This window comes from Zingiber officinale, chromosome 6A (genome assembly GCF_018446385.1).
Source record: "Zingiber officinale cultivar Zhangliang chromosome 6A, Zo_v1.1, whole genome shotgun sequence".
Lineage (NCBI taxonomy): Eukaryota > Viridiplantae > Streptophyta > Magnoliopsida > Zingiberales > Zingiberaceae > Zingiber > Zingiber officinale.
Genome location: NC_055997.1, coordinates 7275439 through 7298932, shown reverse-complemented (window position 1 = coordinate 7298932; position 23494 = coordinate 7275439). Strand labels below are relative to the sequence as shown.

The 23494-nt window shown below is 39.2% G+C and overlaps 2 protein-coding genes across 2 annotated transcripts; both read left to right on the top strand.

Moving 5' to 3' along the window:
* The first annotated feature begins 207 nt into the window (after positions 1-207).
* LOC121995700 (LRR receptor kinase BAK1-like) lies at positions 208-8986 on the top strand. The gene is made up of 11 exons (XM_042549445.1): positions 208-747; positions 1644-1776; positions 1846-1917; positions 2256-2399; positions 5797-5868; positions 5964-6035; positions 6129-6241; positions 7228-7362; positions 7446-7787; positions 7902-8296; positions 8561-8986. Exons 1-11 carry the CDS (start codon positions 654-656, stop codon positions 8873-8875), a joined length of 1887 nt encoding a protein of 628 aa, XP_042405379.1. The 5' UTR covers positions 208-653; the 3' UTR covers positions 8876-8986.
* Positions 8987-18094: 9108 nt separating this feature from the next.
* On the top strand, positions 18095-20300 carry LOC121995699 (lipoyl synthase, mitochondrial-like). Its single transcript, XM_042549444.1, has 4 exons — positions 18095-18562; positions 19154-19365; positions 19462-19841; positions 19963-20300. The coding sequence occupies exons 1-4, from the start codon at positions 18120-18122 to the stop codon at positions 20086-20088; spliced, it is 1161 nt and encodes a 386-aa protein (XP_042405378.1). The 5' UTR covers positions 18095-18119; the 3' UTR covers positions 20089-20300.
* Positions 20301-23494: the final 3194 nt, after the last annotated feature.

Sequence of the window (23494 nt, the reverse complement as noted above, 5' to 3'; positions counted from 1 at the left end):
TTTCGATTTACAATTTCCATGGTTATATATATTTTTTCAACATTTTTAAAAATATTTCCACATATAATTTCACGGCAGATGTGTGCCGCAGGTAGGCCCCACCGCATCGTTCGATATATTCCACTCCCGCCTTCGTCGACTCTCCTTTGTCTACCCGTCCATACACCCGCATGCTCCCCGACATTATCTCTGCTCCGAAAAAAGTTTGACGGAAACTGGTCTCAGCCCGTCACCGTGCGAGTATCGGTGCAGGAAACTCCAAATCAGACGGGAGCACCACGAGGTTGACGTCATGAACGTAGCCACGATGTCATTTGCACTCGGTGAGTCAAAACTGTGAACGTGCTTCCTGACTTACATGATACAGCACATTCTTTCGGCTGGTTGCAGGCGTGCTTGGATCAAAAATAAAAGCGAAGCGGCGAAGAGGAACACGGCTAGGCGCTCGCCGTCGCGATCTTGGCTTCCGTGACTCCGTTCTCTTTCCTTGCTTCCGCCAACTTGTGCTCCTGTGGACGGGCTTCTCGCGAGGAATGGTGGTGAATACCGGTACCACGAGAGGTCCTTGCATCTAGGACTGTTTTCACTGGAGCTGGGGATGGATTACCAGTGCCGGATTTTCTAGGAGGGCACCGGATCTTCTTCTGGGTGCAATGGCGGAGGTGGAATGGGAAATAAGGTTCAAAGGATTCATCTGGCTCGTCCTCGTCTTCGATCCCTTCTCTAGGGTTCTTTCCAACATGGAAGGTACCGAGTGATCTTTCCTTGTACTATAGGGTACTGCGAAATATTGGTCCTGCTACAGCTTTTGCGGTGAGCGTAATCTGAGTCGAGTAATTGGGATGTGGGCACGATTGTCATAAAAATTCTATTTTTGTCGTACTTCATTTCATGATAGATGGTTTAGTTGCGGAGCATGGGCTGCTGGAATTGGAAAGGGACGCCAAACGTTGGCCGGATCTGAACATGGATGCTCTTTTTGTCCATGTGGATCATTTATTTTCTTGGATTTGGTTGGCATGTTTGGCACTCTTGTTTTTAACAACTGTTTTTAGATAATTCAACCAAACTAGAAAGTCCGAAGGAAGATTGCAATTTATTTCGAATGCTTGTTTTTGGTCAAATATTGAATGATTTTTCGTTGAGAATTTCTTTTTACTGCAATTTAATCTGGTCGATTTCTCTGTTAGTTTTGTATAGTAACGTCGCCTTCTAGAGAACGATGGACATTATGATATCTTTTGTTATTTCCCAATTTGGTCAACTCGGATTTATGATTCTAATTGATGCAGTCAATCATCAGCGAAGCTAAAGGAATTACTAATATATTTTTTAAAATAAATTTTTAATTTTATCAAAATTATTTGCTAAAATTGTGTGGTTTTTTTTAGAGTTCCTTTTTTAGTGATTCTCATCAACCACACGTGCGATTCTTTATTGCAAGATTTTTCATGTCAAAAGTTGTGTGAAGTTAATGTTCCAGATGAGGAAGTCATTGATGCTTCAATCACATAGCACTGTTGGGTAGATTTAGAGAATCTTAGTTCAATACTTCGGTCAAATTCCCAGTTTTAGCTCTTCTCTTTTTGGATTTTCTGTTTCCTAGACCACTTGTATATTCTTCTTGTATCTCTTGTATACAGGTGATGCTTTGCACTACCTCAAGACAAACTTAAATGATCCTAACAATGTGCTACAGAGCTGGGACCCAACCCTGGTCAATCCATGTACATGGTTTCATGTTACATGCAACAATGACAATAGTGTTATCCGAGTGTAAGTGTATTCACCACCTCATAGATGTTTTGTTATGGAACTCAATTAACCCTCTATAGTTGCTTCTAGTGATCTTGGAAATGCGCAACTATCTGGTGCTTTGGTTCCCCAGCTTGGTCTACTGAAAAATCTGCAATACTTGTAAGTTCTGTGTTAGATGTTCTGGATTACATGAATTCTTCTTATTGAGCCACATCAACTTTGACAATTGACAACAAAAATTTCTAGAATTTTATTTCCTGACACTTGTTCATAAAAACTCACAACCCGAACCACTGAAATCTTATGTTATACTTGTTCTACCTCTGGCATGGTCAGATAGTTCTCAATTGTACCTATAATTCTCATTTAAATAAAATATTATTGGATAGTGAGGGCTGTTTCAACTTTCAACTATAAAGAGTGACTATAATTGCAGAAATTTGAACTGTACCTTTATATTTTGTTGTGATTAAATCTTTTTATTCTTTTATGGGCAGAGAACTTTATAGTAACAACATTAGCGGGACAATTCCTAGTGACCTTGGAAATCTGACGAACTTGGTCAGTTTGGATCTCTACCTGAACGGTTTCACAGGTGAAATTCCAGATTCATTGGGAAAGCTAACGAAGCTGCGATTCCTGTATGACTATGCTCTTCTCTGACTATGATCATATGGTTTTTAAATAATTGATGTAAAGAATGCTTTGCTATAGTTTATATTGTGTTGCTATATTAGTTAGTCAGGCTACTTTTTGAATGCTTTATAACAATTGCAAAACTGGTTATCCTTTCTTCACAATGTTTTCTTGTGGACAACATTGCAAAACTGTATTGCTAATGGAGGATAATTTTGTTGGTGCATCTACTGGAGCTTACTTAATAAGCAGGTTTAAATTCTCAATCCAAATCAAATTGGGTATTGGAATTGTACTATATGTTAATAAACATTGATATAAATTTGTCTATTGTTTTCTATTTTTGAAGGATGAAAATAGCAAGCTATTTGCACCTTTACTTAGAGTGATGGATAATGTAGTATTGTGGGATGATCAGCATCTATTATCGACCAAAATATTGGAATGACACACAAAAAGTTGGTGAAATATAGATCAAAATGGTAAACATGGATGTGCAGATTACTAAAAAGATAGAATAGAAGAATTTCTATTCAGAGCAATTGTAAAGTAATAGGCATGACTCTAATAAATTGTATGGTATAAAAATATGATAAGATAATATCAATAAGTTTGGAGATGTCCAATATATTCTGTAGCTAGAAAATTGAATTAACTAGATGCAAAGGTGTTAAAGGTAATAGGTCATAGAAAATTTTATTACACAATTAAAAATTCTTTAAAAGATATGGATATTAATGGTGTTATAGAAAATCCGAACTACTCAACCCAACCCAGAAATGGAACTGCACTGGTTCAGTAAATCAGATTCTTTGATTTTGGTTTGACTTTTAGCTTTCAATTATTTTGAAATCTGAGTTTTGATTGAGTTTTTGGGTTTTAAGTAAAAACCTGAACCTAACCCTTTGAAACCATGTTGGCATGGCACGGTTAGAGAATCTTTTCAACTATGGGTTGATACCTCAACTTCAAACTATATGCCTTGTGTGATCCTATATAAGTGTACATATTAAGTAGTCTTTTGGTGTGCATGAAAAACTAAAAAAGCCCAACCCAAACTGAACTGAATTTTTTTCTTAAGTTTGGTATTTCTTACCATAAGGGCTACCTAGTGCACGAAGCTCCCGCCAGTGCAAGTACTGGAGAAGGGTCGGACCACATTGGGTCTATTACGCAACCTTACCTTGCATTTATTACCATATTTGTTTAATTTATTTTCAATTTTAGTTTTGGAACCTTAAAAAAGAACCAACTCCCCCTTTGTAAATAAATTTTCTTTCTCCTAAAGTTGTTAGTTGTGGAAGCCTAGTGCTTCATGTCCATCTCTTTTTGCAGCCTAGTGCTGCATCAACAAGCAGTTGGATTCACGGCTCATTGTTTTTCTTCTATGCAAAAAATGAACAAACATCTGCTGCAAACTTTGCTACCCAAAACAGTGAAATAATTTTGTCAATTTTCTTAATATTTCTAATTGCTTAAAAGTCAGGGAGGGTCCTGTGATGATCTTTCTCTTTTTCTCTCTATTGAGTAGAAACAGAGAAATAGAAAGACTATGTCACTGTTGTTGATTTTGTAGTAGAGATAATTGACATTGGTTGGGGTTCTTGCCTCTTGCACCAGTAGAAACAGAGATATAGAAAGATTATGTCACTGTTGTTGATTTTGTAGTACAGATAATTGACATTGGTTGGAGTTCTTGCCTCTTGCACCAGTAAATTTCTTTAGTAATAAAATTTTCTTGCAAGGCTGATTGAGTAGTAAAAATTGTAGAGCTCATTATGAGCATCATACTCTTGTGCAGTAAGGCTGATAAGAAATTGATTGGATAGTCAAAAGCATGGTTGGCATGCCTAAGTACTAGGTACAATCTTTGTAATACTCGCCCTTCTGTATAATGAGGAATATCTGTTGGCATACCCTTGTGTGAGGTCCGATCCTTCCCAAGGACGTCACAACCCTTCCCCAGAACCCTACATTGGCAGAAGCTTCGTATACCGGACTATTCTTTTTTTATAACCTTGTGTGAGGCTGAGAAATCAAAGATAAATTGTTAAATATTTGTGGTATACCAGAGCCTGGTCAATTTCTCTGTGGATCAGCATTTTTTATGATGAAAATTTCCCCGACTGCAAGGGGAAGGATTGCAAGAGAACAGAGTAAAGGTTCCCATTTTTTTTCCTAGCCTGATTCCTGATGAGTTGCAACAACTTATTTAGCTGTGTGTTTTTGTAGCAGAAGAATACAGTTTGTAATAGAATAGTATAGATGGATTTGCAACCTGCTTCAGATTGGTCTTGAGATACTTGATATTGGAAAAATAGGGCATGCCCTTTTTTGATTTCTATTCAAATGGTTAATGTCAAGTCTAGCAACTTAGTTGCCTTATTTAATCTGATGAAGAGTCGTTAAAAAATTAGCTGATCATTTGTAGTGTCTTTACAAGTCTTCCTGTTGTTGGAGTAGGGCCTGGTCATCGATTGATGTATTGTGCTGTTATTGAAGGGGTGATCTTATCTGTGAGCTCACTGGGCTGCAAGGGAAAGCACTCCCCTGCTAAAGGTATAGGGGAATGTTCATGTCAGCAAAATGGGGCATACCCTGTTTTAAGTTCTTAATCGAATAGTTAGTGTCACCTTGATGCAAATCAGTACATCCCAAGTCTAGAAACTGAGTTGCCTCATTTATTCTGTTCAAGAGTCAATAAAATTTTAGTTTATCATTTGTAAATGCGTCTTTAATCTTTATAGGTGTGCCTCTTGTTGGAGTAGAGTTTGGTTGATGATTGATAAATTTGATGTTATTCAAGAGATGATGTTAACTGTGAGCTCACCAGGGTGCAAGGGTATATAGGGGGATGCCCTCAACCTGAAAGGATTGCATCCAAGCCTTTTGAGAAGACTGGTTTTTCCTGCCCAAGTTGATTTCAAATTTTGCAACCCAAGTGTGCTGTTGACTCAGTCAGGTGCTCCACAAGTCAACCTGATGGTATTCCTATCTAATTTCAGTTATATATACATCTTGACATGACATGAATGTCTGAGTCTGGATAAATATCATTCCTGTTTGTTCACACAATCCTTTCTATCTAAGCGTTAGACGCTTACATAATGTGGTTCTCTCAGTGCACTTGTGGACATTAGAATTCTTCTGGATTACATAAAATATGCATCCTGTCGATTTTCCTTCTTCTTTTTTGTGCTTTCTCTTCTTGTCTTGTTTTTGTTCTTCGCTTATCGCAACATTTAGGAGGGCATTTGACTTCTAACAGCTCTCATTGCGTTGAAGCAAAATATTGTTAACAGTTGGTTTTTCTCCTCTATGATTTGTGTATTTATTTACATTTTAAGAATTTCATTAAATTGTTGAATTATTCTTATTTTTTTAAATCTCTGTGAAGGATAGCCGGCTTAACAACAACAGTTTGTCTGGTTCTATTCCCAAGTCTTTGACTAATATCACCGCTCTCCAAGTTCTGTAAGTTGTGGATTCTGTATATATAATGCCTTACAACTGTGTAAACTATTTTCTTTTGCTCTTATGTAATTTTGATTATGTTTTTGAATATACAGGGATTTGTCAAATAACAACTTGTCAGGAGAAGTTCCATCGACCGGGTCTTTTTCTTTATTCACTCCAATCAGGTATTTGTCATCCCAATGAAATTATAAAGATTGTGAATTTGTTAATGGCTATGAGACTTGCTGATTGTATGTTTTCACTGATTTGTTATGCAGTTTTGCCAACAACCCTCTTTTATGTGGTCCTGGTACAACAAAGGCGTGTCCTGGTGCTCCTCCTTTATCTCCACCACCTCCATTTGTGCCTCCAACACCACCTTCATCTCAAGGTACAGAATGTAGTGGTTCTTACGAGAGGCCATTTTGAATCATCTGGTGATTTTGATTTCTATATTTAGTTGAACTTGACATATAATTTCAGTTTGGATTGTTAGAACACACTTGTTTTGCGAAACAATTGCAATTCAAGGTTCCTTCTTCTTCCTTTCTCTTTCCCCATCGATTATGATGAAGGGTTCAAGTTCAATGTACTATAGTATGGATAATATGATCATGTTGTTTTGTTCAATAATTAATTGAATTATGCTACTTATAGGATGACATATTTGCCGTTCAAGGTGAGTATTTTTCAACCACCCACCCATTTGCCTATACTATATTTGTGGCTGGCCAAAATGGAGAGGAGATTCTATGATTGTGTAATCTGTGGGTCTCTTAGGCTAAAATAAAACTTTATATGAGTAGTGTAAAAGGTGCAAGGATAAAATATAAAAAAAAGTATTAATATCTTGGAGCAATTAATAGATGATAAACAGAGTAAAAGAGGCTGAGAAGTCAACATGGCACAAATATGTTTAGATTCTATGGTAATAAAACTCGGATCAATTAGTGTGGATGGTTCAAGGAACATGGGGAGTAAAAAAAATTTAATCAATGAAAAAAAAATTGTTGATCAAGATATTTCTAGTGATATAGCCATGTCTAGTATTCAATGGAGAAATAAGATCCATGTTGGTAACCCTAAACAGTTGGGATAAACTCCGCTTGATTATGATAACTTTGGAATAGTTGCTGCTTGGAGGTCAATATTCCATGAATGTTCAGTCACATTAATAGTGGGAGGTGAATTTTTCAGCCACCTATTTGCCTATAATGTATAATGGATTGGGAACTTTGGATGGTTACTTCTTGAGATTTTTTTTTTCAGATGGTTTACTCTTTTCTTGCTTCGTTTCATGAATCTTAATGTCTAGATAGGTATGATTTAAAATTCTGAATGAATGAAATCTAAAGGTTGCTCAATATCTTTGAACAGGAAGCAGTGCCTCTAGCACTGGAGCAATTGCTGGGGGAGTTGCTGCAGGTGCTGCTTTGCTTTTTGCAGCCCCTGCAATATTGTTTGCATGGTGGCGTCGTCGTAAACCACAAGAACACTTTTTTGATGTACCTGGTTAGTACTGAACTTATAAATTCAAAAATTTATTATGGTTACCTCCCCTATGCGAATGTATTATTATTATTATTTTGTTTCAGCTGAAGAGGACCCAGAAGTTCATTTGGGTCAGCTAAAAAGATTTTCTTTAAGAGAATTGCAAGTTGCAACTGACAACTTCAGCAACAAGAACATTTTGGGGAGGGGAGGGTTTGGGAAAGTATATAAAGGACGGCTTGCAGATGGTTCACTTGTAGCAGTAAAGAGGCTAAAAGAAGAACGAACTCCAGGTGGGGAGCTTCAGTTCCAAACAGAAGTTGAGATGATTAGCATGGCTGTGCACCGGAACTTACTCAGGCTGCGAGGGTTTTGTATGACGCCAACTGAAAGATTACTTGTTTATCCTTATATGGCCAATGGAAGTGTTGCATCACGTTTAAGAGGTACGTGTCATCTTAATGTTCAGCTGCACCACTCATAAATCCTAAAATTTCACAAGGAAAACTAAATCCCCATAGATTAGACTTTTTATATATATATATATTTTTTATTTTTAGAGCGTCTTCCATCTGAGCCACCCCTTGATTGGTCAACTCGACGCAAGATTGCTTTGGGTTCTGCAAGAGGGCTTTCCTACTTGCATGATCATTGTGATCCAAAAATCATTCATCGTGATGTTAAAGCTGCAAACATTTTGTTAGATGAAGACTTTGAGGCTGTTGTTGGCGATTTTGGCTTGGCAAAACTAATGGACTACAAGGATACTCATGTGACCACTGCTGTCCGAGGAACTATAGGACATATAGCCCCTGAATACCTTTCGACCGGAAAATCCTCAGAGAAGACTGATGTCTTTGGATATGGAATCATGCTTTTGGAACTGATTACAGGGCAGAGGGCATTTGACCTTGCCCGCCTTGCAAATGATGATGATGTTATGTTGCTTGACTGGGTAAGCATCTTCTACTGTTTCCTTTTAATCACATCAGGTTTGTATTTGGTTCTTGTTGCTCAGAATGAAGAATCATTTTCTGATTATCTGTTCATGGACTATAAGATCCTCTTTGATGTTTGGGTCTGTATTCGAGAGGACAAGCCACACCCATGGCGAAGAGAAAGTTCCTTTTAGTTTCCTGATATGCAAGGGATTAAGCGCATCTAGTTCTACTATTGGTCCTATTGAAATAATTAAACCCTCACACTATTTTCCTCGCAGGTGAAAGGATTGCTCAAAGAGAAAAAACTGGAAATGCTGGTCGATCCAGATCTGCAAAATGATTACGTGGAGTCTGAAGTGGAGTCTCTCATACAAGTAGCATTGTTATGCACTCAGGGCTCCCCGATGGAACGCCCAAAAATGTCAGAGGTGGTGAGGATGCTCGAAGGCGATGGTCTAGCTGAGAGATGGGAGGAGTGGCAAAAGGTTGAAGTGGTAAGACTGGAGGAGATGGCCCCCCGCCATCTCAATAGCGAGTGGATACTAGATTCTACTGACAACCTTCGTCCAGTTGAATTATCTGGACCAAGGTAACCGTGTAAGATGCAAATCCTAAAACTCATTCCCAATCTTCTTCTTTCTATGCTTTTTCATGTATTACATACACGCCCTCAACATAAATCCAGAAAGAGTGAAAATTGTGTATATTTTATCTCAAGGGGTTGCTGTACATTCCCCAATCTTTTAGTGTGTGCTTTTAGTGAAGCTCTTTCACATTTCCCCTATTGCAAGCAGCAATATTGGAGCTCTGCAAGAAGGAATTTCGATTTTCAAACCGTCTCTTGTGCACTAGCTTTCAAACCTTCTCTTTTTGCAACTTGGATTTTAGGATTTTACAGAGGCGTTTTGGTTTGGTTTTGTTTTGTGGATTTGGTGTCATGTAAAAAGTGGCACTGTAATTGTTGCTTTTGTTCTTTTCTTTTGTATTTGTTCTGATAGAAGCCTTCATTGTGGTTCTATTAGCATCTTCTCTGTTTAGTTAGCTAGCATTTGGCTGAATCCAAAAGTGATGTGATTTATTTTTCATAGTCTGCAATGTTCCGGATCAGCTCCAAGCCAATGAGACAGGACTGCAAGTCGAGATGTACGTCCTGAACCAAGAGAAGCATGAAGGGGACTTGCACGTGCTAGTTGAGCTGATAACGAAAGCAGAGGTCAAACAAGTTCAACGTGCTGTACAAGCATTGACATCTCGTATCTTGGAAGGGCAGACTATGGAGTCACAGTTGATGTCATGTCAAATGATCAACTTCATACAAGTCGATCCTAAAATAGGCCAATTAGCTGCGAAAGAGTGGAATATCATGATGCAACATATTCCTAGTCAAATACCATACTAGAATGCATATTGTTAGGTTGGAAAACACACCATTCTGGTTGGAATTGGTGTGCCATTTAATGTCGTCTACATTTTGGACGATTCCCCAAGTTGGAGGACATCTAAAGGGAGTGTGCATGAAGACTTGCATTCATTATCTTCTCTTTTCATGTCTTGTAAATTATTATTTTCAGTTCTATATAATGTCTTGAGTAGATATCAAAGGAGACAGCCAACTTTATATCTTGAGAGAGTTTTTCTCCTTGTTGTTCTTCAACAATTCTGCAAGGATTACGGGTGAGCGCTTGTAATTCTCAACACTCTTATAATATTGGTTCTTGGTTCTGTTATAACCATTGGGTCGATATTCTTTATTTTCTCATAATATTGGTTCTTGATTTTCTATAATCAACGGGTCAATATTATATCCCTTCAAAACCTCCTTTGGACGATCACGGAACTGATTTCCAAATCTTATTGTTGCTAGGTCTCGTGACATTGTTCGTCGAGGTTCGCATCATCTTTAGTATCAGAACTTGGCTCCAAATCAGGTTTATCTATCTTTCCTAGTGTTTATATTTTTTTATTATCACAATCAGTCCATACTCATCTTGTTATCTTCATCTACTTTCTAGTTTTGTTGCAAAAAAAAAAGGGAAAAAAAGGGGGAAGAACAAAAAAAAAGAAAAAAACACAAAAAAAAAAAAATAGAAAAGACAAGGGAGAACAAAGATCGTTTGATTTGTTTTAATTGCATCTCGTGATAAACATCCAGTACCATCTGAGGCTGCCGTGATTCCATTTGCATTTTTTTGCTTCTCAACACCGTTTACCATCTTCATTGTGCTGCTTTAAATTGATTTGCTTTATCTTATCATCGATTCTATTTTGCTTGCTTCATATCTTTTTCCATCATTCCATGATTGACATCATAACCTTGATCCAACTGAGCCTAGAATCAGTGTTCTGAGTTTGTTGGGTTGAATAAGTGATTGCTTGTTTTGACTTGCTTAGTTTCTCTAGAACTTTTTGGAGGAAAACAAGTGAGCAGAGAGAACTCAATTTCCTGAGTGAAACACGAGTGTTTGTATGACATCCAACTGAGTGCAAACATGTAAGGGAGTGAGTGAGGATCCTCCTTTGTTCGTAATATTTCAGTTGCAGCTCACTATGTCTTGAGAGCACGGTGGCAGGGGTTGATCCGAGTGATGGAGGAGGGGTTGATCAAACTACGATCATGCGGGCTATGCAGCAACAATTTGAGCGCATGAATGTCGTGTTCAATGAGATTCGAGATCGGCTGGATAGACATGAGGATCGGCTTGAACAACTTCAGCAAGAGCCATTACCTAGGCATCGGAGACCCAACCAGCAGCTACATTTTGCTCTAAAAGTCCTAGATGATGACTATGATGATGGGGCGAGCAATGAAGTGGTCTCCAATGCTACTTGGAGAAGGGCTAGGGCTATCAGACCCGAAAGGCCAAGGCATGTTCAAAGGTAACACCGAGAAAGGGAAGCCATAGATCGTAACATGGACACCATCAAGCTGTCTATTCCTACATTTCAAGGTAAAAATGACCCTAATGTTTATATTGAATGGGAGAGGAAAGTTGAGCTGGTATTCGATTGCCACAATTACTCAGAGGAGAAGAAAGTGAAGCTTGCTGCGATGGCTTTCATCGACTATGTCATTGTATGGTGGGATCAGTTGACCCTGAGTAGACATCGGAACCGTGAGCTTCCCATCGACATTGGGAGGACATGAAAGTCGTTATGAGAAGAATGTTTGTTCCATCTCACTATTATCGGGACTTACATTTTAAATTGCAAAGTCTGAAGCAGGAGTCTATGACTGTGAAGACTACCACAAGGAGATGGAGATAGCCTTGATTCGGGCTAACATTGAAGAGGACCGAGAGGCGACCATGGCTCGGTTCATTTGTGGCCTAAACCGTGAGATTGCCAATATTGTTGAGATGCATCACTATGTGAAGCTTAACGATGTGGTGCACATGGTAATAAAAGTTGAAAGACAACTCAAGAAAGGAGTGCGATCATCTTCCAAGTATGAGGCCGCGAGTTCATCTCCTTGGAAGCAGAAGTGGGGATTATCAAAACCAACTGAGAAAGCAATTTCAAAATCGAAGGGAGAAATGAATGTGGCCAAGACCCAATCTAGCAACAAGGATAAGGGTAATTCATCTTCCCAACCTCAAAGAAATCATGACATCAAATGTTTTCGTTGTTTAGGATCAGGTCATATTTCTTCTCAATGCTCGAACAAGCGAGCAATGATCATGTTGGATAATGGAGAGATCAAAACTGAAGAGGAAGATGAAGGAAATGAGTCCACTCCATCAGTTGAAGATACTAGTGATGTTGAGCTTGCTGTTGATGGCCAAACTCTTGTTGTGCTGAGAGCTCTTCATATGCAAGCCAAAGGAGATGATGACGGGCTACAAAGGGAGAACATCTTCTACACCCACTGCCATGTGAAAGATCGGGTATGCGGTTTGATTATTGATGGTAGCAGATGTGTTAATGTGGCAAGCAAGTTAATGGTGGACAAGCTTGGCCTATCTACCTTGAAGCATCCAAAGCCGTATAGACTCCAATGGCTCAATGACAGTGGTGAGATGAAGGTAACCAAGCAAGTCCTTGTTTCATTTACAATTGGAAGGTACACGGATAAGGTTTTGTGTGATGTCGTACCCATGCAAGCTAGCCATTTGCTTCTTGGAAGGTCGTGGCAATTTGAAAGACGGACCACATATGATGGGTACAAGAACCGTTACAGCTTCAGCAAGGATGGTAGGAACATTACACTTGCACCTTTGACACCTCATCAAGTATTTGAGGAACAACTCCAGATCAAAAAGTCCATTGCAGCAAGAGGAAAAAGTGTGGCTGAGATAGAAAAAGAAAATGAGAGTAAAAATGAGAAAAAAGATGGTGGACTGAGAATGAAAAAAGAGAGTAGAAAAAAAGAAAAGATTGAGAGTTCATCCGTGAAAAAGAAAGAAGAAAGAAAAATGAGCTTCTATGCAAAAGAAAGAGAGATCAAAAGTGTCTTTAACTCTGATAGACCGATGATCTTATTTCTATACAAGGAGGCCTATCTTTCTTTGGCTGACCATAATGTTTCTTTGCCTAGTGTTGTCATGTCTCTTTTGCAGGATTTCAAGGATGCCTTTTCCGAGGATATGCCACCTGGGTTACCACCCAAAAGAGGAATCGAGCATCAGATTGATTTCATTCCGGGAGCTTCCATTCCAAACCGACCAGCTGATCGAAGTAGTCCAGAAGAGACCAAAGAGCTTCAAAGGCAAGTTGAAAAACTTTTGACCAAAGGACATGTTCGTGAAAGCATGAGTCCCTGTACTGTTGGTTCCAAAGAAAGACGGGACTTGAAGGATGTGCGTGGATTGTCGAGCTATAAACAAGATAACGGTAAAGTATCGTCATCCTATTCCTCGCTTAGATGATATGCTTGATAAATTGCATGGATCCACTATGTTTTCTAAGATTGATTTGAAGAGTGAGTATCATCAAATTCAAATTAAGGAAGGGGATGAGTGGAAAACAGCTTTTAAGACAAAACAAGGGTTGTATGAATGGTTAGTGATGTCATTTGGATTGACGAATGCTCCTAGCACATTTTTGCGTCTCATGAATCATGTGCTACGTGCATTTATTGGAAAATTTGTTGTTGTTTATTTTGATGACATTCTGATCTATAGCAAGAGTTTGCATGACCATATTGATCATTTAAAATGTGTGCTTGAAGCTTTGAGGTGTGAAAAATTGTTTGCCAACCTTAAGAAATGCAGCTTTTGCATAGATAGGGTTGTTTTTCTTGGATTTGTTGTCAGTTCCATAGACGTGGAAGTTAATGAGGAGAAGGTGAAAGCTATCATGGAATGGCCTACCCCTAGCACCATCACTGAAGTAAGGAGTTTTCATGGTTTAGCCGGGTTCTATAGGAGGTTTGTGCCAAATTTTAGCACCATCGCTGCCCCTTTGATAGAAATCATCAAGAAGAATGTTGGATTTAAGTGGGGAGAGGCACAAGAGAAAGTCTTCAACACATTAAAAGAAAAGCTAAGCTATGCTCCTTTACTACTTCTACCAGATTTTTCTAAGGCTTTTGAAATCGAATGTGATGCTTTTGGTATTGGTATAGGTGTTGTTCTTATGCAAGAAAATAGGCCAATTGCCTACTTCAGTGAGAAGCTCAATGGTGCAGCGTTGAACTACTCAACATATAACAAGGATCTCTATGCATTGGTGCGAGCTTTGGAGACATGGCAACATTACTTGTGGTCCAAGGAGTTCATCATTCACACAGACCATGAGTCACTGAAGCATTTGAAAGGCCGAGGTAAATTGAATCGTAGACATGCTCGTTGGATTGAATTCATTGAAATGTTTCCTTATGTGATCCAATACAAGCAAGGAAAAGAGAATGTGGTAGCAGATGCTTTGTCACGCAGATACACCCTTATCTCTACCTTAGGGTCAAAGCTTCTTGGATTTGAGCACCTGAAGGAATTGTATGTGAATGATGCTGACTTTGCTGATATCTTTAAAGCATGCGAAAAGGGTGCATTTGATTAGTTCTATATGCTTGATGGTTACTAGTTTCGAGAAAATAGACTTTGCATTCCCCAAAGTTCTATGCGTGAGTTGCTTGTTAGGGAGCCACATGGGGGTGGATTAATGGGGCATTTTGGAGCTGTGAAAACCTTGGACATTTTGAAAGAACATTTCTTCTGGCCTCATATGAAAAAAGATGTTGAAAGGATTTGCATTAGGTGCATTGCATGTAAGAAAGCCAAGTCTAAGGTGCAACCACATGGACTTTATATGTCTTTTCTTGTGCCTAACCACCCTTGGACTGATGTGTCAATGGATTTTGTGTTAGGTTTGCCTAGGACTAGGAATGGCCGAGATAGTATTCTTGTGGTTGTGGACCGATTTTCGAAAATGGCACACTTTATCCCTTGCCATAAAACTGATAATGCTACACATGTGGCAAATTTATTCTTTAGGGAGGTGATCCGTTTGCATGGGTCCCTAGGGCAATTGTTAGTGATCGGGATGCGAAGTTCCTCAGCCATTTTTGGCGAGTCTTGTGGGGAAAACTTGGGACAAAATTGTTATTCTCTACCACTTGTCACCCACAGACTGATGGGCAAACCGAGGTCGTTAAACGAACCTTGGGAAATTTGTTGCGTTCTACCATTGGGAAGAATTTGAAAGCTTGGGAAGATTGCATACCATTCATTGAATTTGCATACAATAGGGTTACACATTCTTCTACTAAGTATTCACCTTTTGTGATTGTCTATGGTTTTAATCCATTAACTTCATTGGATTTAATCTCATTACCTGTGGATGAGATTGCTAGCCTTGAAGTTCAAGCGAAGGCTGATTTGGTGAAAAGGATCTATGACAAGGCAAGACAACACATGCTGAGGAGGAATGAGCAGATTGCAACCCATGCCAACAAGGGACGAAAGTCGATTACTTTTCAACCTGGAGACTGGGTCTGAGTTTATTTTTGAAAGGAACAATTTCCGAAACGAATGCAATCCAAGCTGAACCCATGTGGTGATGGAGCATTTCAAGTTCTGGAGAAAATCAACGACAATGCATACAAGTTGGATCTTCCAAGTGAGTTCAACCTTCCAGGTGAGTACCAAGTGAGTTCAACCTTTAATGTTTCTGATCTTTCCCCTTTTATTGTTGTTTCAGATTCGAGGACGAATCCTTTTGAGGAAGGGGGGGATGATACAACTCCGAATCAGCTCCAAGCTAATGAGACAGGACTGTAAGTCGAGATGTACGTCCCAAACCAAGATGAGCATGAATGGGACTTGTACGTGCCAGCTGAGCTGATAACGAAAGCAGAGGTCAAGCAAGTTCAACATGATGTACAAGTATTGACTGTTGATACAGTCTGACCTGGCTGTTGTTTTGATGTTGACACTGATTTAAGTTTGTATCAGATATAAATCAAACTCAGACTGACTACTGATCGAGGTTGATCCGATGGGAGGGAAAGTCCTGGTGAGTGAAGCCAGGCAAGGGAAATCCAGATAGGTCAAGGTTGACCAGACATCTGGTGAAAAGTCCAAGCAGGGAGCTTGGCATGGGAAAAGTCCAAGTATGGAGACTTGGCACGGAGTGGTCAGAGAGGGCTCGGTAGCTCGTTCTCTGGACCGGACGAAGTCGGAGAGGGCTCGGTAGCTCGTTCTCCGGACTAGGTCAGAGAGGGCTCGGTAGCTCGTTCTCTGGAGATCGGAAGAATGTTGAGCGTACGTATCAACAGAACAAAGCAAAAGACCGAGTAGTGTCGAGCGAGCAATCGAAGAAATGTCGATTGAACGACCTAAACATGCCGAGCGATGTAAAGCGGACAACCAAGCAGTGCTGAGAGGGCGACCAGAGAATGCCGACTGGACGATCGGGAGAATGCCGAGTGGATGGAAAGACGGCAGGAGAGCTGTTAGAGTGTATACTACCTGATCGGTCTGCAGACCGATCAGGCCATACTCTGATCGGTCTTCACGACCGATCGGACATCAATCCAAAGGTGTGGATCGGTCCGTGACCGATCCACCACACTGTCTGCACACACTGTCGGTTTCTGCCGATTTCTGATTCGTTTCTGATGCGTCCGATCTAACATCCGCTTGTGAGCTTTTTGAGTAACAGGTTGCAGATACCATGGTGATGCTTGAATTCAAATCAATGACTATCAAAGGAATAAAACAAAATGGTTTTTCCACCGGTTATCGCTGCAAATTGTGCAAAAGAAGCGTAAACGTTCACTGGCTTGTTCGGTTGGCTCATTGGCTGCAATCAGCTTGACTCTTCCTCATTGGTTCGAGCTCGGAGACACCGTGAAGACCAAGGATGGTATTGGTGTGAGCTCAGATAATCAGATGAGGAAGAAGCGTGATTGGCAACGCTCGTGGACGGTTGCAGTGATTTGCAGGGAGTTGCTGCTGGTTTGAAGAGAGCAGAGAAATAAGAAGGAAGTAGAAGAGAGTTGGAATGGATCTTTCCTTTGGTAGCAAACTCTAGCAAACTCTCCGCCGACTGAAGCACTTCTTCTTCATCTACTTCTTCTTCACTCTCTTGCATTCAGGCGTAAGTTGATTGTGCATTGTAGCCAAAATTCTGAAGTCTAAGTCTTACTGCTTTCAAACTCTGTTGAGACTTTGTGGGAGGTTTCTCCACCGAGAAGGAGAAATACTTAGCCGGTCCGTGGGGTTGATCTACCGAAAGATCAAGGACCTTACGGACACGCCGGAGGTAGGGGCAAGTTATCCCCGAACCTCGTACATCATTGTGTTAGTGGTGGTGTGTTTTCTTCTTTGCATAAGTGTTTGTTTTGATTATTTCCGCTGTGCTAACAAATCTCTGTGTAGAAATTTTGTTTTTGTTTTTTAAAAGGCTATTCACCCCCTCTAGCCATCTAAGATCCCAACATTGACATCTCGTATCTTGGAAGGGCAAGCTATGGAGTCATAGTCGATGCCATGCCAAATGATCAACTTCATACAAGTTGACCCTAAAATGGGTCAATCCGCTGCGGAAGAGTAGAATATCATGATGCAACATATTCCTAGTCAAATACCATACTAGAATGCATATTGTTAGGTGGGAAAACATATCATTCTGGTTGGAATTGGTGTGTCATTTAATGTCACCTACATTTTAGATGAATTCCCAAGTTTGAGGACAGTTAGAGGGAGTGTGCATGAAGACTTGCATTCATTATCTTCTCTTTCCATGCCTTGGAAACTGTCATTTTCAATTCTATATAATATCTTGAGTAGATATCAAAGGGGGCAACCAACATTATATCTTGAGAGAGTTTTTCTCCTTGTTGTTCTTCAGCAACTCTGCAAGGATTACGGGTGATCACTTATAATTCTCAACATTCTTATAATATTGGTTCTTGGTTCTGTTATAACCATTAGGTCGATATTCTCCATTTTCTCATAATATTGGTTCTTGATTCTCTATAATCAACGGGTCAATATTTCATCCCTTCGAAACCTCCTTTGGACGATCCCGGAACTGAGTTCCAAATCTTATTGTTACTGGGTCTCGCGGCATTATTCGTTGAGGTTCGCATCAGAAAAGGGGAGTCTTGGCGTAACGGTAAAATTATCATGTGACTAAAAGATCACGAGTTTAAATCTTAGAAATAGCTTCTTGTAAAAAGTAAAATAAAATTACGTACAATGGATTCTTTTATAAGAGTTTACATGGTGAAAATTGTATGCACCAGACTATTTTTTTTTAGCCTGCAATGTCAGAATCGATTGCTTACGTTGGTTTAGGAGCTGGCCGGCCCGGCCCATGGGCCCGTTGTTACGTTATCTAAATTGCAGCCATTCCCCTTTCCCGATCGAAATCGAGGAGAAAAAAGGGGGGACGATGCAGCGGCGACTCGGCCGTCTCTTCGGCAACATCGCCGCCCGATCTGTCACTGGTTTCCGAGGCTTCCGGCTTCAATCTTCCTCCGCCTCTGATCCTTCGATCCAAACCTTTCCTTCCCACCAACCCCCGCCGACCGCCGGGACGCTTGCTGAACTCCGGCGTCGGCTGGCGGAGGAATCCCCTTCTCTCTCCGATTTTGTCTACTCCGTCGAGGTGGGGACAAAGAAGCGCCCGCTTCCCAAGCCTAAATGGATGAAAGAGACCATTCCCGGGGGTACTAAGTACGCCGCCATCAAGGCCAAGCTCCGGGAGCTCAAGTTACACACGGTATGCGAGGAGGCCAGGTGCCCCAACCTGGGGGAGTGCTGGTCCGGTGGCGAGACAGGAACCGCCACTGCCACAATCATGATCCTTGGGGATACTTGTACACGCGGCTGCAGGTCTAGTTCTTATAAATTTGTCCATCATTTCTCTTATTCTATGTTAAAAATGAAGTATTCTTGAATTTTCTATCCATGTTCTGTTCTATTGGCAAAATTTTGGTTTACGTCCTGCTCTATTCCATGAGCACCTTCTCCTTCCATGTATGTGCATGTGCTGAGCATGTCAGGGTCCTGGATGGACAACAGTGTCCAAGAGGATAAGTTATAAAAGTGAAATGAAAATGTTTTAATGTTTTCCTTTTTTCTCCATCTACTTTAGATGCCTTTAGCATACAAATAGACATGCAAAATTCATTATCTGTGCTCCCATCATTGGTGTTCAGTCTACATGTTAACTAACATTTTACCATTTCATTTGGAGCTAATTGCAATGAGCAACTCAATGAGTTATTTGTCCAAATTCTTGGTGAATGATGTTTGGTTGATGATTTTATTTGAGTCTAATTTTATTGCAACATAGTCTACGATGTTAAATATAGCTATTCTGAACCTCAATGTTTGTTTTTTCATGTGGTTTGCACCAAAGCTATGTATCAATGTGTTTATTTCAAGGTGTGGTGCCAATTCTATATTTTGTTGTGGTTTCAGGTTTTGTAATGTTAAGACATCACGGACACCTCCACCACCTGACCCAAATGAACCTTCCAATGTTGCTGAAGCAATTGCTTCGTGGGGTTTGGACTATGTGGTACTCACTAGCGTTGATCGAGATGACTTGCCTGATCAAGGAAGTGGCCATTTTACTGAAGCTGTACAAAAGTTGAAGGCATTAAAACCCAATATTCTAGTAGAAGCATTGGGTATGGGCTATTAATTGTTTGTTTTTAGCATTTTGGTTGCTACCATGCAGTACATTTAACTTAGTATGCTATTTTGCAACTAATATGTGTACCCAGTTCCTGATTTTCGAGGAGATCCAAACTGTGTGGAGAAAGTTTCTAAATCTGGCCTGGATGTTTTCGCTCACAACATTGAGACAGTCGAAGAGCTGCAGAGTGTGGTCAGAGACCATCGTGCTAACTTCAAACAATCAATTGATGTCCTTAAAATGGCAAAAGAATATGCCCCTCCTGGCACACTGACAAAGACATCCATTATGTTAGGATGTGGTGAAACACCCGATCAAGTAATCAACACGATGGAGAAAGTTAGGGCGGCTGGAGTGGATGTCATGACATTTGGTCAGTACATGAGGCCCTCGAAAAGGCATATGCCGGTCTCTGAATATGTTACACCAGAAGCTTTCGAAAAGTATCGATCTCTTGGTGTTGAAATGGTAGAGTTTCACAAAATGATAGTCTCCTTGATTGCTAATTAGTGTTATATTAACAATATTTCCTACTCTTATTCTATCTATACTACATTTTCTTCCAACTCAATGTGCTATGCCTTGGCAGGGATTCCGTTATGTTGCATCTGGTCCCATGGTCCGATCATCATATAAGGCAGGTGAATTCTATATCAAGTCAATGATTGAAGCTGATCGAGCCAAGGTATTCTCAGCATCAAATGATGGATCTTAACAATAATCTACACTGGTCAATTACATAATTGAGTTTTTTTGTCAACAATAGTCATAACTTCTCTTCGGGTTCTTTGGCAGCATTGTTGTTGCATTCTTAATTGTTAAAGTGATTAGAAGTTGTACCCAGGTGATTGACACCCATGAACAGTGTATTTATTGTGCTGTGTTTACAAATAATACAGAAGATGTTTTTTTTTCTTGCTGCACTAATGAGCTGTTGTCTATTATAATCAATTGTATTTTTGATTTACAACTAAGAATTGCATGCAAAAGGAGCTATCATAATGTTTTTTCAAGCACATAAATGAATTGTGTAAATTGATCCAGAAACAGCAAAACGCTTCTGTATGATGTCTCTAGAAGTCCCTGAAGGGCATATCAAATCTGTGGTTATTTTCTGTTTTATGTCGTGACATTTGTAGTGTTGCAGGCCTTACTACTTTATACTTTTGCTACTATGAATTGATAGAAGCCTGGCTCATAAAGATAAGTGCAATTTAGGATTTTTTTTTTTTAATTTTTTATTATTCTTGTTTTATTTAAGCTGATTTTGTTTGCAATTGCGAAAATCAACGATTCACTTGTAACTTCTCAATCTGAATTAATCAATTTATTTCCAAAATTCTCTTTAATCTAGTTAGCCAAATTACTGCAACAACTTGTTATTACAGCTCACGTGACATATATGCAATGACTACAAAGAACCTCCAAGGATATAGTATATGGAATCATGTAAAACAGAATTGTTTTTGTGGCTTAGTGTAGTCTGATACCTTTACTCCTTCCAGTTTCATGTTAGAAGACATTTAAGGGGATAGGCCAAGCTTGTTAGCAATCTAGGGCTCATAGGTACTCCTTTGCTCAATTGTCAAGGTTGTGCTTATTGCACCCGAAAAGAATCATTGGGCTGCTGTCTCATTGCTAAAAAGATCACACTATATTGGAAAATAGCTATCCTTCTAATTACAGATTGGATATTCTCAGAATCTAGTTGCTTCTACTTGTTTGAGAGAGCTTCTGAAGCTATCCCCTAACTCACCTAACTATGTGATTTTCACAAACTCAGCTGGAGGTTAGTTCTTCATCCCATGTATGTTTTTTTTTATTATGCAGCCTAAGAATCCAGGCAAAAAAAAAAAAAAACAAGCTTCCGGGTTAGCACGCACACGGGTTGGCACAAGTTGAAAATACTTCTTACATGGCGAATACAGACACTTTGCTATTCAATGAAACTGATTTCCATTATCCTTTTCTTCATGTTCTTCTCGGTAGAAAGTTGAAAAAACTCTAGCAGAGATGAAAAGTAGTAGAATATTAATGATTTACACGGAAGTTAATTTGATTAAGTATGTAATTAGGATGGTTAGATGGAATATCCTAGACATGTCTAGTGCTTGTATGTCAATTAAACTTAATTGTGTTATTTTTGTTAGAATCTGCTGAAAGGTGAATCATATCTATGGGATGTTCTCTTGATATTTTATGAACTTTGGGTTATGGTACCTTGATATCGAAAAATTCCAAAACCATGTTCCATTGATCTTATGATATTAATAAGTCTACCAACCCTCTTCTTTCTATTTGCTTTGTAGCTACTATTCAACAAATTTTAATACTTACGAACATGCTTGTGTCTGAATCATTTAAATTTCTTTTACTTTCATTATATAATATGCTTATGAAGAAACTATTTAAAACTATTTCTTATGGCCGTACTTGATAGAAAAGCTAGAGCAATGGTGTTGTCTGCTTTTGATTGCATGAAACAGACCTGCAAGTAGATCGCATGTGGTCGATCACATTCACATGGGTCAAATTGCAGGTTGTCCTTCAATCTATTGAAGGTTTTTACATGAACCCATATGACTTTTGTCCATTTTTCTTAACTCCAGTTCTGCAATATTATTGATTTTCTTCTTCTTATGTCTCTTGTCGTAATGAATATATTCAATCACATAAAGGAGTTCACTTGTTGGCTGACAAAGAATTTGCTTAATATAATTAGAAAGTCTAAATGACCTAAGTGATGATATTACTTTACATAAAGCTTAATAGCAGATACAAGTTCACGTACTTGACTCCACAGTTAGAACATGCATATTATTGTTTTTGTCGCTGTACGTTGAGGTTGTTAAGTTGTAGTTGTGTTCTATCAGTATTATAATTTCCTCTCATAATGTTATCAATACTATCTAGCAAACCCCAGGAATTCCTAGTAAGTGGTTCTTAAGACGGTGATCTAGCAAGCTATTTGAGAACTAACTCACATATCAATCTCTTCTTTTACTGTTTGATCAAAGCCTAATTAGAAATATATAGGAATATTACTTAATGCAAGATTTACAGAATCTAGTATGGCATTGGTAGTTATCTATCTTTGTATTTCTTTATGAAAGCTAGTTGGCATCATTGGTACTTATTGAACCTTGTATTTCTTTATGATTCTAGCTTTGTCATTGATTTCAAAGTTGTTAGTGTCATGCGTTACGAGTTTTCAAAAAAAAAAAAAATGTAACATGTTTAGATGAGAATTTGTTCTAATATGTTGTTACATTGAAGTTTTAATTTACTATCTGCTTATGATCTGTTTAACTAATTATTTGGTTTTCTATGGACAAAATGAGTCGATATTAGTTAAGTAGCCCTACCAATTCCTGATATTAAAGTAGGGCACTTACTAAGTGTTGGTATAAACGCACGGCTTCGCTAAAGGTTTTTCAATACTTTATGAATTTTAGAAGTTGCTGACCCACCTTATGAGTTTTTTTTTCCCTTGCTGCATCTTGCAGCATGCCCCGCATGAATCACATGGAAGCCAAACAATTGAGTTCTTGAGCTCTTACACTTGCAAGACCAACCACTAAGAAAGATCCTCGCGTGGCATCTCGTGGCCTGTGACTCTTGTTTTACTTAAACAACGCATACATTCAGAGATTGTATTTGTAATATATAACTACAAATTATTTAATAGCTCTCTCGGAGACAGTGACCTGATCGAAGTAGAGATGGACGAGGTCAAAGACACAGTTGGTAAGGGAAGGGTTCAAAGGATAACCAAGTTCAAGGATACGGAAGGGCATTGACTAGTGCAGCAGGATTGGCAGTGGCTCGACTACCGAGGAGCACATGGAAGCACCGAAGCAGCCGACTGGTTGTCGCCGTGGACGAGGCAACGATGGTGCAAGCCATGATAACCAATTGACCAACCGAATCCATCACTTGTCGACAGTTAAATTTAACTGTCCTCGGGGAGGACGAAAGATTCCAAACCTTCTCTTTTCTTTTGGCATGCCTTTCCTTATGCAGTTAAAAAAGTGATTACTCTTTTCAGTTATTTTTTAAAGTCCGTTTTTATATTATATAGCAGGAGGTAAATTATAAAAGAATTTTAAAATTGATTCCTA